Here is a 14,447-nt window from a genome sequence, read left to right as displayed (position 1 = left end):
CGACTAGCCGCGAATCGTGTCCGTGTGCGCACCGCGATCGCCGGCGGCGACTTGCGCGCGCCAACCTTCGAGCGACGCCTTTGCGATGGTTTCCAATTTATCCATGGCGTCTCCGACTGAGTCGGCGCTCCACAAAACTTCTGAAATGGCGAGATGCGCGTCTTCGCTCTCGCATCGCAACAGACGCTCAATAATGGGTAAGTTGTCTTCGACCTCACCGTCGACCGCGAACCCGAGACGCGATTGGAGGAGCGGATCGTCGAGCGGCCTGCCGCCGAAGACGTCTTCGGGCAGCGGGCGGTATCGACAAAAAAAGCCTAGATGCCACGGAAAAAACTCATCAAACCGTCGCTTACCCAGTTCGTCGTCCCCGAAGCCTTCCCGCATGTAATTACGCAGCGTGTAATACACCCCCACGCGCTGTTCCACGGTTGGATTCCAGCACTTGCGCTCGCGATACTCTTTGAATATCCACGGCTTGATCAACGCCCCTCGACCGACCATCATCGCAGCCACTCCAGAGTGCTCCATTCGATCGCGCGCATCGTACCACGTCAACACGTCGCCGTTGCCTATGATTGGAATGTTTCGTTCCCGAACGATGTCTCGAATCACGTCGTAATCCGCCGCCTTGGTGTACCGCTGCTCCTTCGTCCGACCGTGCACGACGACGGCGCTCGCCCCCGCATTTTCCAACCCCTCCGCGATTCTCCGCGCCTGCGACGACGAATCGATCCCAAGTCGAATCTTCACCGTCAACGGCACGTCGATCCGACTCGCGATCCCCTCCACCAACCGCTCCAATTTCGCCGGCTTTTTCAACAGCGCCGCGCCGAGCCCGCGCTTCCACGTCTCGTGAATCGGACATCCGCAATTCAAGTCCACGAAATCCGCGCCAAACTCCCCCGACGCGATCAACGCCGCGTTCACGCCCTCCTCAATGGCGTTCGTCGCGATCTGCGCCCCGAAACAATCGCCAGCGTCGCCCTCGTGTCGCCGCACCCGCGCGCGTTCCACCCTCGCCCCCTTCGCGAGAAATCGCGCGAACGCCATCTCGCTCACCACGACCTCCGCCCCGAATTCGCTCGCGCACAACCGTCGGAACGGCGCGTTTCCTCCCTTCGTCAGCGGCGCCAGCCACAGCTGTCCGCGCGCGACGCGCTCGCGGAACGTTTCGTCGCCGCCGCCGTTTCGTAACCGTCGCGCGTCCGAATCATCGTCGCCCTCGCGCGCGTCCGAGACCGCGTCTCCGCGCGCGCGCGTCGACGCGCGACGCGGCGCGAGACACCGCCGACGCTTGAGCGCGCGCAGCGCGACGCGCGTCGTCGCCGGCGCGATCGCGCCGACGCGCCGCATGATGACGCCCGACGTCGCACATCGCGCCGCGACATCACCCGCGCGCGCGCTCGAGGCGCGACGCCGCGCGCGCGACGCGCGAGACGCCGCGTCGCGCGATGCCGGGCGCGGACGCGACGCGCGAGACCGGCGCGCGCGAGCGGCGGCGTCGGAAAGATCATCGGCCGCATCACCATCGGAGACACGCGTCCAACTCGAGTTACGACGCGCGCGAGCCGATCCTGCGCGCGCGGGACGGCGCGGAGGAGGCGCGCGATGCGGTCGACGACGACGACTCCGCGCCGTCGCCGCGAACGCCGCTGAACGCGGTGAAGACGCGCGATGGGAGAAAGTCTCCGCGAACACCCGATGATGAGTCGGAAACGTCTTCGTCGTCGGATGACGCGACGCCGGGGCGAGGGGAGCCGTTCAGCCCGCGACGAGGCGGACGGTCGAGCTCGGAATCGTCGGGAAATCGCGCGGGCGGGGCGTTCGGGCGGCGGGGAGGGAGGCGGAGCGGGCGGGCGAGCGACGCGGAGCAGATCGCGCGAATGCTGGACGGCGAGGCGACGTCGAGCGAGAAAGGGACGGGAGGTATGAGGGACGACGTCGACGATGCGAGCGGTGATGCGGTGGAAGTGAAATCGGCGCTCGATGCGGCGGAGATGGAGGGAGATGGGGGAGGGAGTCGACGGACGACGACGTGGGGGGCGCTCGTGGCGTATCTGCGATGCTGCGTCGCGCCAAAGTCGACGACGGAGAGCGAGCTCGAGTGCGCTGAGAGCGCGGCGAGTGTGGTGCATCAGACGACGACAGTGTCGTGCGTGCCGTGCGTGGCGCAGCCGAGGGCGTGCTTGGAAGATGGGTTCGTGTTGCACGAAGGCGACCCGTTCATCGGCGAGCCGGACTGCGCGTGCGACGCGTCGCGCTGGGGCAAGTACGCGACGAAGGAGATTTACAATCTGCGTGATGGGGCAACCAAGTATAAACCGTGTTTAGTGCTCGACTTGGACGAAACGCTGGTGCATTCGAGCTTTAAGCCCGTGATGAGAAGCGATTTCATCGTGCCGGTTGAAATCGACGGCAAGATGACCGACGTGTACGTGTTGAAGCGCCCGTGGGTGGATTTGTTCATGCGCGAAGTTTCGAAAGACTGGGAAATTGTCGTGTTCACGGCCAGTTTACCGAAGTACGCGAATCCAGTGATGGATTTACTGGACGTCGAGAAGACGGTTCGTTGGCGGTTGTTCCGTCGACACTGTTACGCGTTTCAGGGCAACTACGTCAAAGATTTGACGTCTTTAGGCCGAGATCTATCGCAAACGGTCATCGTGGATAACTCACCTTATTCATACGCGTTTCATCCGCAGAACGCGTTCCCTATTTCGAGTTTCATTGACAACCCCAACGACAACGAGTTGCTCAACGCGATACCATATTTGCGAGAGCTAGCGAGAACTAAAGACGTTGTCGAATTTTTGAAGAAGTCGCGAGGGTGTATGCCACGTCAATCGTACTTTTCGCGCAAAGAAATCGAAGAGCCGGCGTACGATCGAGTTGGTAACGCCATTGTGCCATAGTGCCATAGACAGAAGCTGCGTTGTTTGCCTTGTTGAAATGTTACAAATCCGTGGAAAATCGACATACGTTACATCATTCGTCATCCTCGATGGACAAAAGAGAGAAGACGTTAGTGTTCTCCACGCGCGTCACGACTTCTTCTTGAATCTTGAGCACGGGAGTGTGCACTTTTTTCTCGTGCTTCGGCGTCGGAAGCTTTGCCGGTTCGCGGTGCAACTCGGCGTCAATCTTCTTCTCAACCTCGGCGAGAATTTTGCTCGTGTCCACTGGTTTAGCGCCACCGAATATAGACGCAGAACCGACGGCGATCGGAGGCTCTCCGGAGTCCCTCTCGATGCTTCGCGGTTTGAGCACCAATTTGGGACGCTCCGCGGCCGGCTCGACGATTTTCGGCACCGGCGCGGCGTTGCCCACAGACGTCCACTGATCCTCGCGATGCGAGTTTCGACGTTGCCCGCGATCGGTAGAACTTCTTCGTCCTCTGTCCATCGACTTCCGCTCATCCGCGACGTTGACGCGCAACGGGCGTTCGCCCATGACGAAGCCGTCTGCCTTCAACGCTTCGCGAAGACTGTCCGCGTCTGGAAACTCCACAAAGTACCCTCGAACTTTCGTCTGACTCCTATCCGTCATCGCGCGGACGTTTACTGCCTCTGGCGTCGCCCCGCACGCCTTCAACACCTCATCCTGCGTCGCCTCAAACGGAAAGTTTCCGACGAACGCGACGTACGGCGGCTTTGTGGGAAAAGCCGCCGGCTCTCGTTCTCGCGGCGCCGTCCGTTCCCGCGAGCCTTCTTCGCGGTGATGCGTCTCTCGATGTTCGCGATACTCCACTTGCATCGCCGTGGGTTGATGCGTCTCCCCTCGCGTCTCTCGAAACCCGCCGCCGCCGTGCGTCTCCGCGCCGTGCCAACCGCCCATGCGCTGAGTCGCGCGAAAATCAAACAATCGTTCGGGTGCTCGCGCGCGCGCGCGTGCGTCGATCTTCAGATCCTACGCACCGCCGCCGATCGAGCGCTTTCGTCAGTCTCCTTCGTCGCCTCTCGAGCGCGGTCGCACCGCGCGCGACATCGCGTCGCGCGCGTCGATTCTCGAGAATTCTCGCGATCGTCGTCGTCGTCGTTCGCGCGCTCGAGATCGCGTCGTCGAGCGGTTTCGCGCGTCGGCACGCGGTCGATCGATCGAGCGATGTGCGTTTCATCGTCGAGCGCGCGCGCGCGACGAGTGACGCACCGTGCGCGCGAGCGCGAGCGCGAGCGTGTGCGGAACGGTGCCGACAGTTACCGAGCCGTGGGTGGCGCCTTCGGGGACGAAGAGATCGAGAAATTTCGAGACTCGCAAAATGTGCAAACATGCGCGTTACAAGGATGGCGTTAAAAGGACGCGTTAAAAGGAAGAAGCGACGTCTTCGAGGTTACCGTACGGAACGTCGTTGTCGCTTTCGAATAAGTACGCCTTGGCGTCGTCGCTGAGCGCCAAGGAGAGGCTGGCGACGGAGGCGCCGTCGGCTTTCGCAGCCCGCGCGCGCCGCTGGAGGGCGTCCGACTGCGCGTTTAAATCGGATTGGCGCAAGGGCAAGTCCACGGCGCACGGATCGATGGTGTAACCCATACTCGTGGCTATAGACGCCATCATACAGTTGCTGACGACGCGCTCGGAATCAACGGTGTGGTCAGCGCTGATGGGCAACCAGGCGGCGGTTTCGGCAAAGGCGCGGCCGCCGCGCGCGCAACCCAACTGGTTGAACTTTTTGGGGTTGAAGTCCATTTCATCGATGTCGGGTTGCGGTACGGACTCGCTGACGACGCGTTCATCGTCATACCAAGTCGGGACGACACCACCGAGCATTGATTTATCGAGCTTCTTCGTTTGCGCGATGTAGCAGTTGAAATTCAAACCGTCGGCGTGCTTTGCGATGCACTTGGAATTTAACCAGGTGCTGATCATCCCGGCTCCATTCGTCGCGACGTAATCTCGAAGTCTCTGCGCGCCCCGTTTCGTGAACATCAGAGCGCTAGTGCCGACGCCGCCGCACATATGGTTGTGCTTGTACAAGTACACCGACGAAGATTGGTTCACGCACTCCTCGGCGCCGTGCGTGTGCTCTCCCCACGTGCCGGTCGCGCTCGACTTGATCTTCTTCACGAACTGCCCCGGGCTCAGGTAATCAGGCTCGAGAAACACCATGTCGGTGTTTTCCGGAAGCTCACTCTCGAGCTCGGCGTAATCGAGCGGGCTAACGGCGTGCTTCGCCAAGGCTGTGGACTCCCAAACGACAAACGAGTCGGCGCCAGAGTCGAGCGCCTTTTTCCAGACAGCCATGTGCGATAACATGGAGCCGAGGTGCTTCTGCAGACCCAGCTTACACGCTTCCCCGACGCAGTGTTGATCTTTGTCAGCCAGCGTGGCTTGCACGTCCTTAACGGGAAAGCGCACGTCGTCGCCTTCAGTCATCCCCATCATCGCCACCTTGGCTGTCTCGAGCGTATCCGGCCAGCGCGCCGGAAACGTCTCTTCTTCGATACTAGCGACCTTAGCGGCCTCACTCGAGTCCATACCAGCGTATGTCTCGAACAGGTTGGCCACGTACGCTTGCGCACTCTTGGCGTTTTCAAGTTCTTCGCCCGGCTGGGTGTCGGAGATGATGTAAATCTTTGGAGTGTTCGTCGGGAGTGCGGATTCGGTACTGCCCGTCGCCGCCGTTCCTCCCACATCGGTAACAGCTGAAATCGCCGCTTTCGCGCGTTGCTGCTTTCTATGCGCCACACGTTGCTCGCGTTTCGGATGCTCCTTGTTGAGTTCCGCTTCCTTGGCAGCGAGCGCTTCCTGCGCTCGCTTGGCCGCGGCTGCTATTCTCTCGTTCCGCGCCTTGGCAGAGTTCACGTGATGCGCCGGGCGCGCGTGGTGCTGCGCACCCAAAGCCGCGACTTCGCTCGTCTCTTCGCCGGCGGCGATCGTGGAGTTATCCGCGATCGCATCACCGACGACGAGCGTGGCGTTGTCCGCATCAACGAACGTACCGTCGACGACGAGCGTGGCGTTGTCCGCGTCGCCGCCTTCTTCCTCCGCGACCGCCGAGCGTTCGACGTCGACGACTTCGTTCCGCTTCGCCGCCTTCTCCACCGCCGCGCGTCGCGCCGCCCGGTGTTCCATGCGCTGCTCCCGTCCCGGATGCGCCTCATTCAGCAGTCTTTGTCTCTCCGCCTCCGCTTCCTCCGCCGCCTTCGCCGCCGCGGCGATCCGCGCGTTTCTCAGAGCCTTCGCCGACGCCGTCGGCTTCGATCCGAGCGCCGCCGCCCCTCCCGCGCCCGCCGTCCCTCGCACCGCCCCGATCGTCACCGCCGTCGCCGCGAGCGCCGCCGCGACGACGACCGCCACCCGTCGCCCGCCGCGCGCGCGTCCGTCGCGGCGTCCCGCGCCGTCGTCGCCGCGCTCGACGTCCAACACCGCCGCGTCCGCGTTCGCGCGCGGCGTCGACGAGACGTCGCGTCCGAGCAGCGCCGCGCGTTCACCGCGCGCGTCGGTCGTCATGTCCGCGTTCGTCCGCGTTCGCGCGTCCCTCGGCGTCGCTCGGCGTCGTCGAGTGAAGCCGTCGAGTGAAGGGTGTTGCGAAGGTTGGTTTTATCGTGCCGTCGTATTTCGGACATACGTGTATGCACATTCAGTCATGTATAACTCAGAGACAACGTTTCCACAAAGTCGTATAAAACCACATACGAATTCGATCAAAATCACCGCGGCATCGCGCGCGCGGCGCGCGCCCCGTCGCCGCGCGATCGTCGCGGCACACGTCGACGACGCCGCGCCGCCGCGCCGACGCTCGACGAACGGCTCGGAATCCGCGCGCGCGCGCGCCTCGACGCGCGCGCGCCTCGACGCGACGCGCCGCCGCGACGCGTCGACGCGACGCGACGACCGACCGGTCCGACGCCGCGACCGCGCGCGAGGGTTGATCTCGCGACGCGCGCGTTCGACGCATCTTGCGCGCGAATTCGCGCGTGAGCGCGAATCGGGACGTCTCGGAAGCGCGGGAGGATGATGCGCGCGGAGAGTGATCGCGGGGGGGGGGCGAACGCGGCGGTGAAGACGGAGGGAGGGGGGACGAGCGATGGACTTCCGGGGACGGCGGTCGGGGCGCGAGGCGGCGAGACGACGACGAAACGAGAGCGGGAAGCGGATTGGGCGAACGAGATACCGCCGGATGTGCTCGCGGAGGCGTTGGGGGCGCGAAGGAGCGGACGGAAGACGAAAGCGCGGGTGATCATGATCGATGGGGAGCCGGTGTTGAGGTCGAATAATTACTCGTTGACCGAGGGCGAGCCGAGCGTGTTCGACAAGGAGCTCGGGGCGGGAGAGGATGGGACAGAGGAAGAGGCGGGGCGAACGCAGTACGTGTTTGAACCGACCAAGGTCCGCAGACAGTACGTGCGAAAGAAGCCCAGAGTGCCGAAGGTGGCGACGGATGAGGAGGTCAAGTGCGCGAAGAATAATCGAGAAATTTCCAAAGCGATTGAGGACGCGCACATGCGTCGGTCCAAGTACTTACAGGCGCAGATGAAGGCCTTGGACCCGTTCATCACGCCACAGGTGAAAAACGCCATCCTCGATCGCGCCGAAGCGTACGAGGCGTCGCAGAAAGGTCCGCAAAAAGTGCTCATGCCCGTGGAGAACCAACCCGCGATGATCAAGGCGGTGTTGCGCGAGTATCAATTGGAAGGTTTGCGATGGAACGTCGGAATGTACGATCAAGGATGCTCGTGCATCTTGGCGGATGAGATGGGTTTAGGTAAAACGTTACAGTCGATTTCGTTCTTGGCGTGCATAAAGGAGATGCGTCACGCCAACGGACCGCACTTGGTCGTGTGCCCGCTCTCCGTGCTCTCGTCATGGATGGACGAGTTGCAAAAATGGGCGCCGTCGTTCCGCGTCGTGCGCTTGCATTCCGGCGACGAAAATGAACGTGTTCGTTTGCGAAAAGAAGTGGTGCCGAACACCGAATCCTACGACGTCGCCGTGACGACGTACGAGATGGCGTGTAACCCGGCGTTCAACGTGACGTTGACACAAAAGGTCATGTGGCGTTGCTTGATTCTTGACGAAGGTCATCGCGTGAAGAACGAAGAAACGGCGGCGCATCAAGTGCTAAAGCGCATCAAACGTCAACACACGCTTCTGTTGACTGGTACGCCTATCCAAAACAACTTGCACGAGCTGTACGCCATTCTTTCCTTTTTGCATCCCGACGTCTTCACGTCAAGCGAACCATTCGATAAGGCGTTCAATTTGAACACCTCAGAACACAAGGTTGACTCAAACTTACTGGAAAAAGCACACTTTCTGATGCGTCCATTCATTTTACGCCGCGTCAAGGGTGAGGTTGAAGTGTCGCTTCCACCAAAGACAGAGACGAAGATTATGTGCCCGTTGTCCGAGGCACAGACGTTTTGGTATCGACGACTCTTGCTTCGGGAAGCGACGGCTTTGCAGTCGCTCGAAAAGGCGACCAAAGGCGAAGGTGGTGCGGATAACTTCCAAAAGCTCAATTCGTTGTTGATGCAATTGCGAAAGTGCTGCAATCATCCGTTTTTGTTCACCGGTACTGACGTGCCCGAAGATGGCGTGCCGATCGAGGATCTCATCTCGGCGTCTGGTAAACTCGCCGTGCTCGACAGAATGTTGCAAAAGTTAAAAGAAGGCGGACATAGAGTGGTGTTGTTCTCACAGTTTACTTCCATGCTCGACATCTTACAAGATTTCTTGACTTTGAGAGGGTACACCTACGCTCGTTTGGACGGGTCGACGAATCGCGTGCAGCGTTCCATCGACATCGCCGCCTTCAACCGTCCAGATTCACCCATGTTTGCGTTCTTGCTCTCCACCCGTGCCGGTGGTTTAGGTGTAAACCTTCAGACTGCGGACACGTGCATCTTGTTCGATAGCGATTGGAACCCTCAAGTGGATCTTCAAGCGATGGCTCGCGTGCACCGCATCGGTCAGAAGAAGATGGTGCACATTTACCGACTTGTCACTGCGGGTACTGTCGAAGAGCGCATGACGCAGCGCGCGGAGAAGAAGCTTTTCTTGGATCAAATGGTTTCACGAGGTTCCACGAAGGCTGCAGAACAATCGGATAACCTCGATAGGAACGATTTGTACGCCATGTTACGATTTGGAGTTGACGCCGTCTTCAGTAAAGCGAGCGGCGATCCTCCAACCGATGAGGAATTGGACATTCTCATGGACCGCACACCCGCGGGCGAAAAGCGACGTAAAAAGCTCGGTGACCTCCAAACCGATGTGACGACCGCCGAAGACTACATCGAAGGCAAGGCTGAAGCGGCGCCCATCTCCACCTTCATGCTTCCCGAGGCGATCGCCAACGACATGGGCGTGAGCGCCGACGCTGTGAGCGAAGCCAAGGCTAACAAGTACAAATCAGTCAAAGACATCGCTGCAGAGTTCAACGCCAACGTTATGATGGGTAAGCGTTCTCGAACGAAGACGACGATTGAAATCGACGGGCACACTGTGCTCAAGGCGAACAATTACAACATGGAGGATGGCGAACCGTCTGTGCACGCGCGCGAAGCTCGAACCAAGGTAAAAACTGGCCCGGAGTCGAAGAAGCCGCGATCTCAAATCGCGGGGAGAGATTACGGTCATAGTTCAGTGTGTCAGTCGTGCTGGGATGGAGGTGAAATCGTGTGTTGCGACTTGTGTCCGGTCTCGGTGCACCCAGACTGCATAGGGATCACAATCAAGGATATCACGCGATACCATCGGTGGTCTTGCCCGCATCACTCGTGCCACGAATGCGGCCGCAAGGCGGCGGCAGTAGGTGGTATCCTTTTCCGTTGCGAAGCATGTCCGAGAGCTTTCTGCGAAGATCACTTGCCGAACACCGCAGAAATCATCGGCAAGTGCAAGCGATTTCAAGACTTGGGCCAAAACCACCCGGCGCAAGCGTGCTTCATTCACTGCGACAAGGAGTGCTCCAAGTGGGCTTCGACGCATATCGCAGAAGAGTACGGTAAAACTGCTGAGGGCTGGTCAATCGGCAAGAAAGTCGCCATTACCGATCACTGGATTGAGGACCGCGATGCCGAGCTCGAGCTTCCGGTGGAGAACGGCACGCGCACCAAACCGTTGGCGCACGCAACGTTCACCGATCTCGTTCAGTTCTTGCTTCGCAACGAAGGACCGAAGAAGGGTGGTAAGAAAAAGAAGAAATCGAAGGCATCCGATGAATTGATCGAACCGCAACCGGGTGAGTTGTTGGAGATGCGCGGCGTGTTGTGTTACTACACCAGAAATGGAGAAAACGTCGCGGCCGTGTCTGAAATGCACAACGTCGACTGGAAAGATATCATCGACTGGAACACGGGTTGGGTGCCGGGTGCGTTCTACGGTAAGGGTACGTACTTACTCGAGGGTACGCGACTTTGGCTCGCGCCGCCGCCGCGCAAGACTCTCGATGAGATGACGGAAGACGAGCGAATCAAGCGCGTTCAAGAAGATCGCGAAGCAGCCTTAGCTGCGGTTGCGATGGGCTTACCCGGTGCCTCTCAGATGCTCAACGAAGGCGAGGTCAGTGTTCTCGGCCGCGGTCTCAAAGGATTGCGTCAAAAGGATCTCTTGCCGTCTGAACGCGACGAAATTGTCACGGAGATGTTCAAACGCGTCCGCCCGCTTTTGGAAAAGAAGATCGCGGCTTCGCGTAAGCAAGCAGAAGACCAAGCCAAGAAGGCGGCAAAAGTTGACGAAGAAGAACGCATTCGTGCGGCTGAACGTAACGCACGAACTGCGCGTCGTGGCGACGGTATGCCCTCCGACTCGTTCCTCGCCGCCGATCTTACGACGGGCGATCGCGCTCCGGCACGTCGAGGCGCACCCCCGCCCATCCCTGCAGTGCATGGCGGCAAAATCTCCAAGAGTTCGCTTGATGCCATTAAGAACGCTATTCTCCGCGGTTTGGACTTGGTCGGCGCGACAAAGACCGGTGAACATTGTCCTGCGATGATGCTCAAGGTGAGAATCGCGCGCGGCCACGCCGGGTCGCAGTTATTGACGGATATGCGGACGCGCTGGACGTCGGATTTGGGTGAGGATTTAGGTTTCACGCTCGGCGTTATTTCACTTGAACGCGACGGTGCTTTGGATCTTGAACTTCATCACAAATTTCCCGAAAACGTTGAGCTTGCGTCGCTTCGATTATCCGCCAAGGCCAAGGTGCCACCGAAGCCAAAGGGCGAGCTGTCGCAAGAAGCCCCGAAACAATCTCGGGCCACGTCTTCGCAGTTTGTCCTCAACGAGCAAGAGGTTAAAGTTCAATGCGGTGATCTTGATGGTTTCTTGCGCCCGGGTGTTAAACGCGGCGATGAAAGCGTCGAGTTTATGGATTCTGAAGGCAAGAAGCACGTCGTACCGGCGGTTGAATTCGAGAGATTGGGAGGTCGCGGTTCCACTCGCAAATGGCGTCAATCCATTCGACTCGGCGTCGACATTCCAGCTCGCGAGATCACGGACGACAGCAAGCGAGGTCCGCCAATTGGAAAGTTCTTGCGCGATGAAGGCATGGTGTACCGCGAAAGTGTCATCGGCCGTTGCCTCGAGATGTGGTTCCCAGAAATTGAGCAGTACTACCCCGGCGAAGTTATCGATTACAAGTCTGATTCGGGCGAGCACGAAATCCTGTACAACGACGGTAACCGCGAGTGGGTGTACTTCTGCCTGCAACAAACTCGATGGCCCGACGGTCTTCCTACTCGCCTTGAGCCCTCCAAGGAAAAAGCCGGTCGAAAGCCGAGCGAAAAGTCGGAGAAGGAGAGTGGCAAACGCGGTCGTGCGGCGGCCGTCGTATCGTCCGAAATGGTGTCCAACGGCTATCGTGTCTTCGTTCTCAGCGAAAAGATGACGCTCGAGCAGATTTCGGCGCAAGTCGGAATAGCATGCGACGAGTTACTCAAATTCAACGAGCCTTACATCCCCAAGTTGTCGATCACGACGAAATTACCCGAGGATAGTAAACTTTACTTGCAAGCTGGTCCGGATCCTGACGAGCTCGCGGCGATGGAATTGGTCGAAGCGAGGCTCGAACAAGCGAAGCAAGCCGAAAAGGACGCCGCGGAAAAGGAAGCCAAAGCGAAGGAAGATGCCGCAAAGGCCAAGGCGAAGGCCAAGGCGAAGGCCAAGGCGAAGACTAAAGCCAAGGGAAAGAAAGGCAAGGATGAGACCCCGAAGAAGGGAGGTAAGATCGTCAAACGTGCTGCCGCGAACAAGGCGAAGAAAAAGTTCGCCGAGGTGGACGAGGATGATGATGACGATGACGATGACTTTGATTCCGAAGACGAAATAGAATCCGAATCCGAATATGACTCCGAAGGTGACGAAGATGACGAAGATGAAGAGTTTACAGTATCAAAGAAGAAGCCGCGGTCCAAGCACAGCGCGGCAAAGATGGCAGAGATGGCGGCGGCTGAGTTCAAGCTCGAACTCGAGGCGCCGTGCGTCGTTCGAGGAAGCGCTGTGCCCATCGTGTGTGGTGGACTCGAAGGTGTCTTGACTGGTGGTCATCTTGTCGTGCTGCACACAGATGCCAAGAAGAAATCGACGAGCGAGATGACGATGGAAGAATTCATGAAACTCGCCAAGCGCAAGGGTCACTGGCAAGAAGAGGTGAAATACAACGGTGCCGGCGAGATGAAGGGTAATCCCATCATTCATTATCTTGCAGAGCGCGGACTTGCTATTGGTCGCGGCGCGATCGGTAACAATGTGGACATTCTCCCGCACGGGACCGCCATGCAATTTTTCCCCGCGAAGATTGTGAGCTTTGACGACGTCTCTGGTTCGCACGAAATTCAGTACTTTGGCAAGGAGGAATTAGAGAAGATTCATCTTCCCTTGGCCACCATAAGATGGTTACCGAAGATGTGGGAACCATTCGGCGGCCCCGAATCGGTCAAGGTGCCGGATGCCGAAGGCGGCCTCATATTTGCTCTGAAGCCGATTCCCATCGGCTGCGGCGGTATGCGAGGCGTTTTACTTCCGGGAGGCAAGCGCGGCGAAGAAATGGTGCGATACTGCGTCATGCGTCGTGAGCGAGAGCGGTGCATCGTCGACGAGCTCACAATTCCCGCCACAGAGTTCGAGCGTCTCAGCGGCAAGGGTACGGCGAAGAAGTGGCGTCAATCCGTCCGCGCTCTCGACGCCGACTTCAAATTCGGCGACTCAGTGAGCAAGCTTCTCAAATCCATCGGAGAAGTCTTGGGCACAAAGTGTGTCAAGCGTGAAATCGAAGTCTTCTGGCCCGGCGACGAGTGCTTCTATTACGGCACCGTCGAGGGTTTCAGACCAGAATCTGGCGAGCACGAGGTCGTTTACGACGACGGCAACAAGGAAATTTTACAAGTCGCGATGCAAACAGTCCGCTGGGGTGCGGCGCCGATCGTACGCAAAGGGTCCTCGGCGCCACGATCGCAAAATGCCAAATCGCCGCCGAAGCCAAAACCAAAGACGTCTTGGATTCAATGCGACTCGTGCCAAAAGTGGCGCATTGTACCGCAAACTTACATGGACACGCTCAGCGACGACGCTCAGTGGAAGTGCGCGATGAACCCGGACTCGGAGAAGAGCCAAGCTGGGTGCGACTTAAAGGAGGACGTCGAATAGAAAACGTTTTAGATTCTGTTCGTTAGATTTGTATTGAGAAAAAGGAAACAATGTTCAACATCATCACTAGCCCGTGGCGTTTCTCGCTTTGCGTCGTTCGCCCTTTCCGACGGCGCGGAAGCCGCTGGCGATCGATCCTACTGAACGCGACGCACCGCACGCTTGGCATCGGCAATACGACAAACGGGACGACTGCTCCTTCACCAACTGCGTATCCGAAGATTTGCACATATTGCAAATGACGTAATCGATGAAGTAATGCCGCAACACGCCCTCGAAAACCTTGGGCAAAAACCTTCCCTTGAGCACCAAACGCTGTTGTCCGTCCAACGTTCCGCTCGTCCCCAGCTCGGCCAACAAGTACTGCGTCACGTGTTCACTCGGTCGATGCATCGCGTTACAAATCTCCATCAAGTTCGCAAATACCGTCTTTTTTGTCCCTTCTCTCAGCACCTGCGGCGGCTTGATGATCGTCTTCGATTTTTCGCTCAACTGCGGATTCTTTTCCCTCAAAATGCCAAACACGCGTCCCAACATTTCGTCGTAATGGTAATCCCGCGTCGTACCATCCCACGACGTTCCGCTCCCCGTGTTCGTCCCATCTCGTCCCTCACCAGCGTACACGTCTGCCTCTTCTCCGTCCTCCAGCTCCACCGTCTTCTTTTTCGAGCTCTTCTTCTTCTTCTTCGTCCCGAACTCCGCGTCCAAGTCCTCGCCCTCGTCCGCCGTCTTGTCCTTCTTCTTCTTCTTCTTCTTCCCGAACTCTCCATCGTCCGCGTCCAGGGTCAATTTATCGACGCCGTCCGCGACGTCGCCCGCGTCGCCGTCGCCGTCGCCGTCGAGATCGAGATCGAGCGCGA

The 14,447-nt window shown here is 58.9% G+C and overlaps 6 protein-coding genes across 6 annotated transcripts; 2 read left to right on the top strand and 4 right to left on the bottom strand.

Moving 5' to 3' along the window:
- Positions 1 to 291: 291 nt before the first annotated feature.
- Positions 292 to 1,152, bottom strand: OSTLU_4121 (predicted protein; the record flags this gene model as incomplete). The annotated part of the gene is made up of 1 exon (XM_001420665.1): positions 292 to 1,152. A coding segment is annotated over one exon (861 nt), but the record flags the coding sequence as incomplete, so codon positions are not given.
- Positions 1,153 to 2,321: 1,169 nt separating this feature from the next.
- OSTLU_8327 (predicted protein) lies at positions 2,322 to 2,816 on the top strand (the record flags this gene model as incomplete). Its single annotated transcript, XM_001420822.1, has 1 exon — positions 2,322 to 2,816. A coding segment is annotated over one exon (495 nt), but the record flags the coding sequence as incomplete, so codon positions are not given.
- Positions 2,797 to 4,169, bottom strand: OSTLU_25349 (predicted protein). Its single transcript, XM_001420664.1, has 2 exons — positions 4,150 to 4,169; positions 2,797 to 3,909 (listed from the first exon to the last, which is right to left on the bottom strand). The coding sequence occupies exon 2, from the start codon at positions 3,835 to 3,837 to the stop codon at positions 2,989 to 2,991; it is 849 nt and encodes a 282-aa protein (XP_001420701.1). The 5' UTR covers positions 3,838 to 3,909; positions 4,150 to 4,169; the 3' UTR covers positions 2,797 to 2,988.
- Positions 4,170 to 4,302: 133 nt separating this feature from the next.
- Positions 4,303 to 6,494, bottom strand: OSTLU_26940 (predicted protein; the record flags this gene model as incomplete). Its single annotated transcript, XM_001420663.1, has 1 exon — positions 4,303 to 6,494. Exon 1 carries the CDS (start codon positions 6,445 to 6,447, stop codon positions 4,303 to 4,305), a length of 2,145 nt encoding a protein of 714 aa, XP_001420700.1. The 5' UTR covers positions 6,448 to 6,494.
- Positions 6,495 to 7,596: 1,102 nt separating this feature from the next.
- Positions 7,597 to 9,162, top strand: CHR3503 (predicted protein; the record flags this gene model as incomplete). Its single annotated transcript, XM_001420821.1, has 1 exon — positions 7,597 to 9,162. A coding segment is annotated over one exon (1,566 nt), but the record flags the coding sequence as incomplete, so codon positions are not given.
- Positions 9,163 to 13,653: 4,491 nt separating this feature from the next.
- Positions 13,654 to 14,295, bottom strand: OSTLU_88846 (predicted protein; the record flags this gene model as incomplete). Its single annotated transcript, XM_001420662.1, has 1 exon — positions 13,654 to 14,295. A coding segment is annotated over one exon (642 nt), but the record flags the coding sequence as incomplete, so codon positions are not given.
- Positions 14,296 to 14,447: the final 152 nt, after the last annotated feature.

The sequence above is a fragment of the Ostreococcus lucimarinus genome, chromosome 12 (genome assembly GCF_000092065.1).
Source record: "Ostreococcus lucimarinus CCE9901 chromosome 12, complete sequence".
NCBI lineage: Eukaryota > Viridiplantae > Chlorophyta > Mamiellophyceae > Mamiellales > Bathycoccaceae > Ostreococcus > Ostreococcus sp. 'lucimarinus'.
The sequence above is the reverse complement of the archived record's forward strand: the minus strand, read 5'-3'. Positions and strand labels throughout refer to the sequence as shown.

Coding starts and splice junctions, on each gene's coding strand:
- OSTLU_25349 (XM_001420664.1), bottom strand. CDS start 3,837: ATGGGCGGTTGGCACGGCGCGGAGACGCACGGCGGCGGCGGGTTTCGA.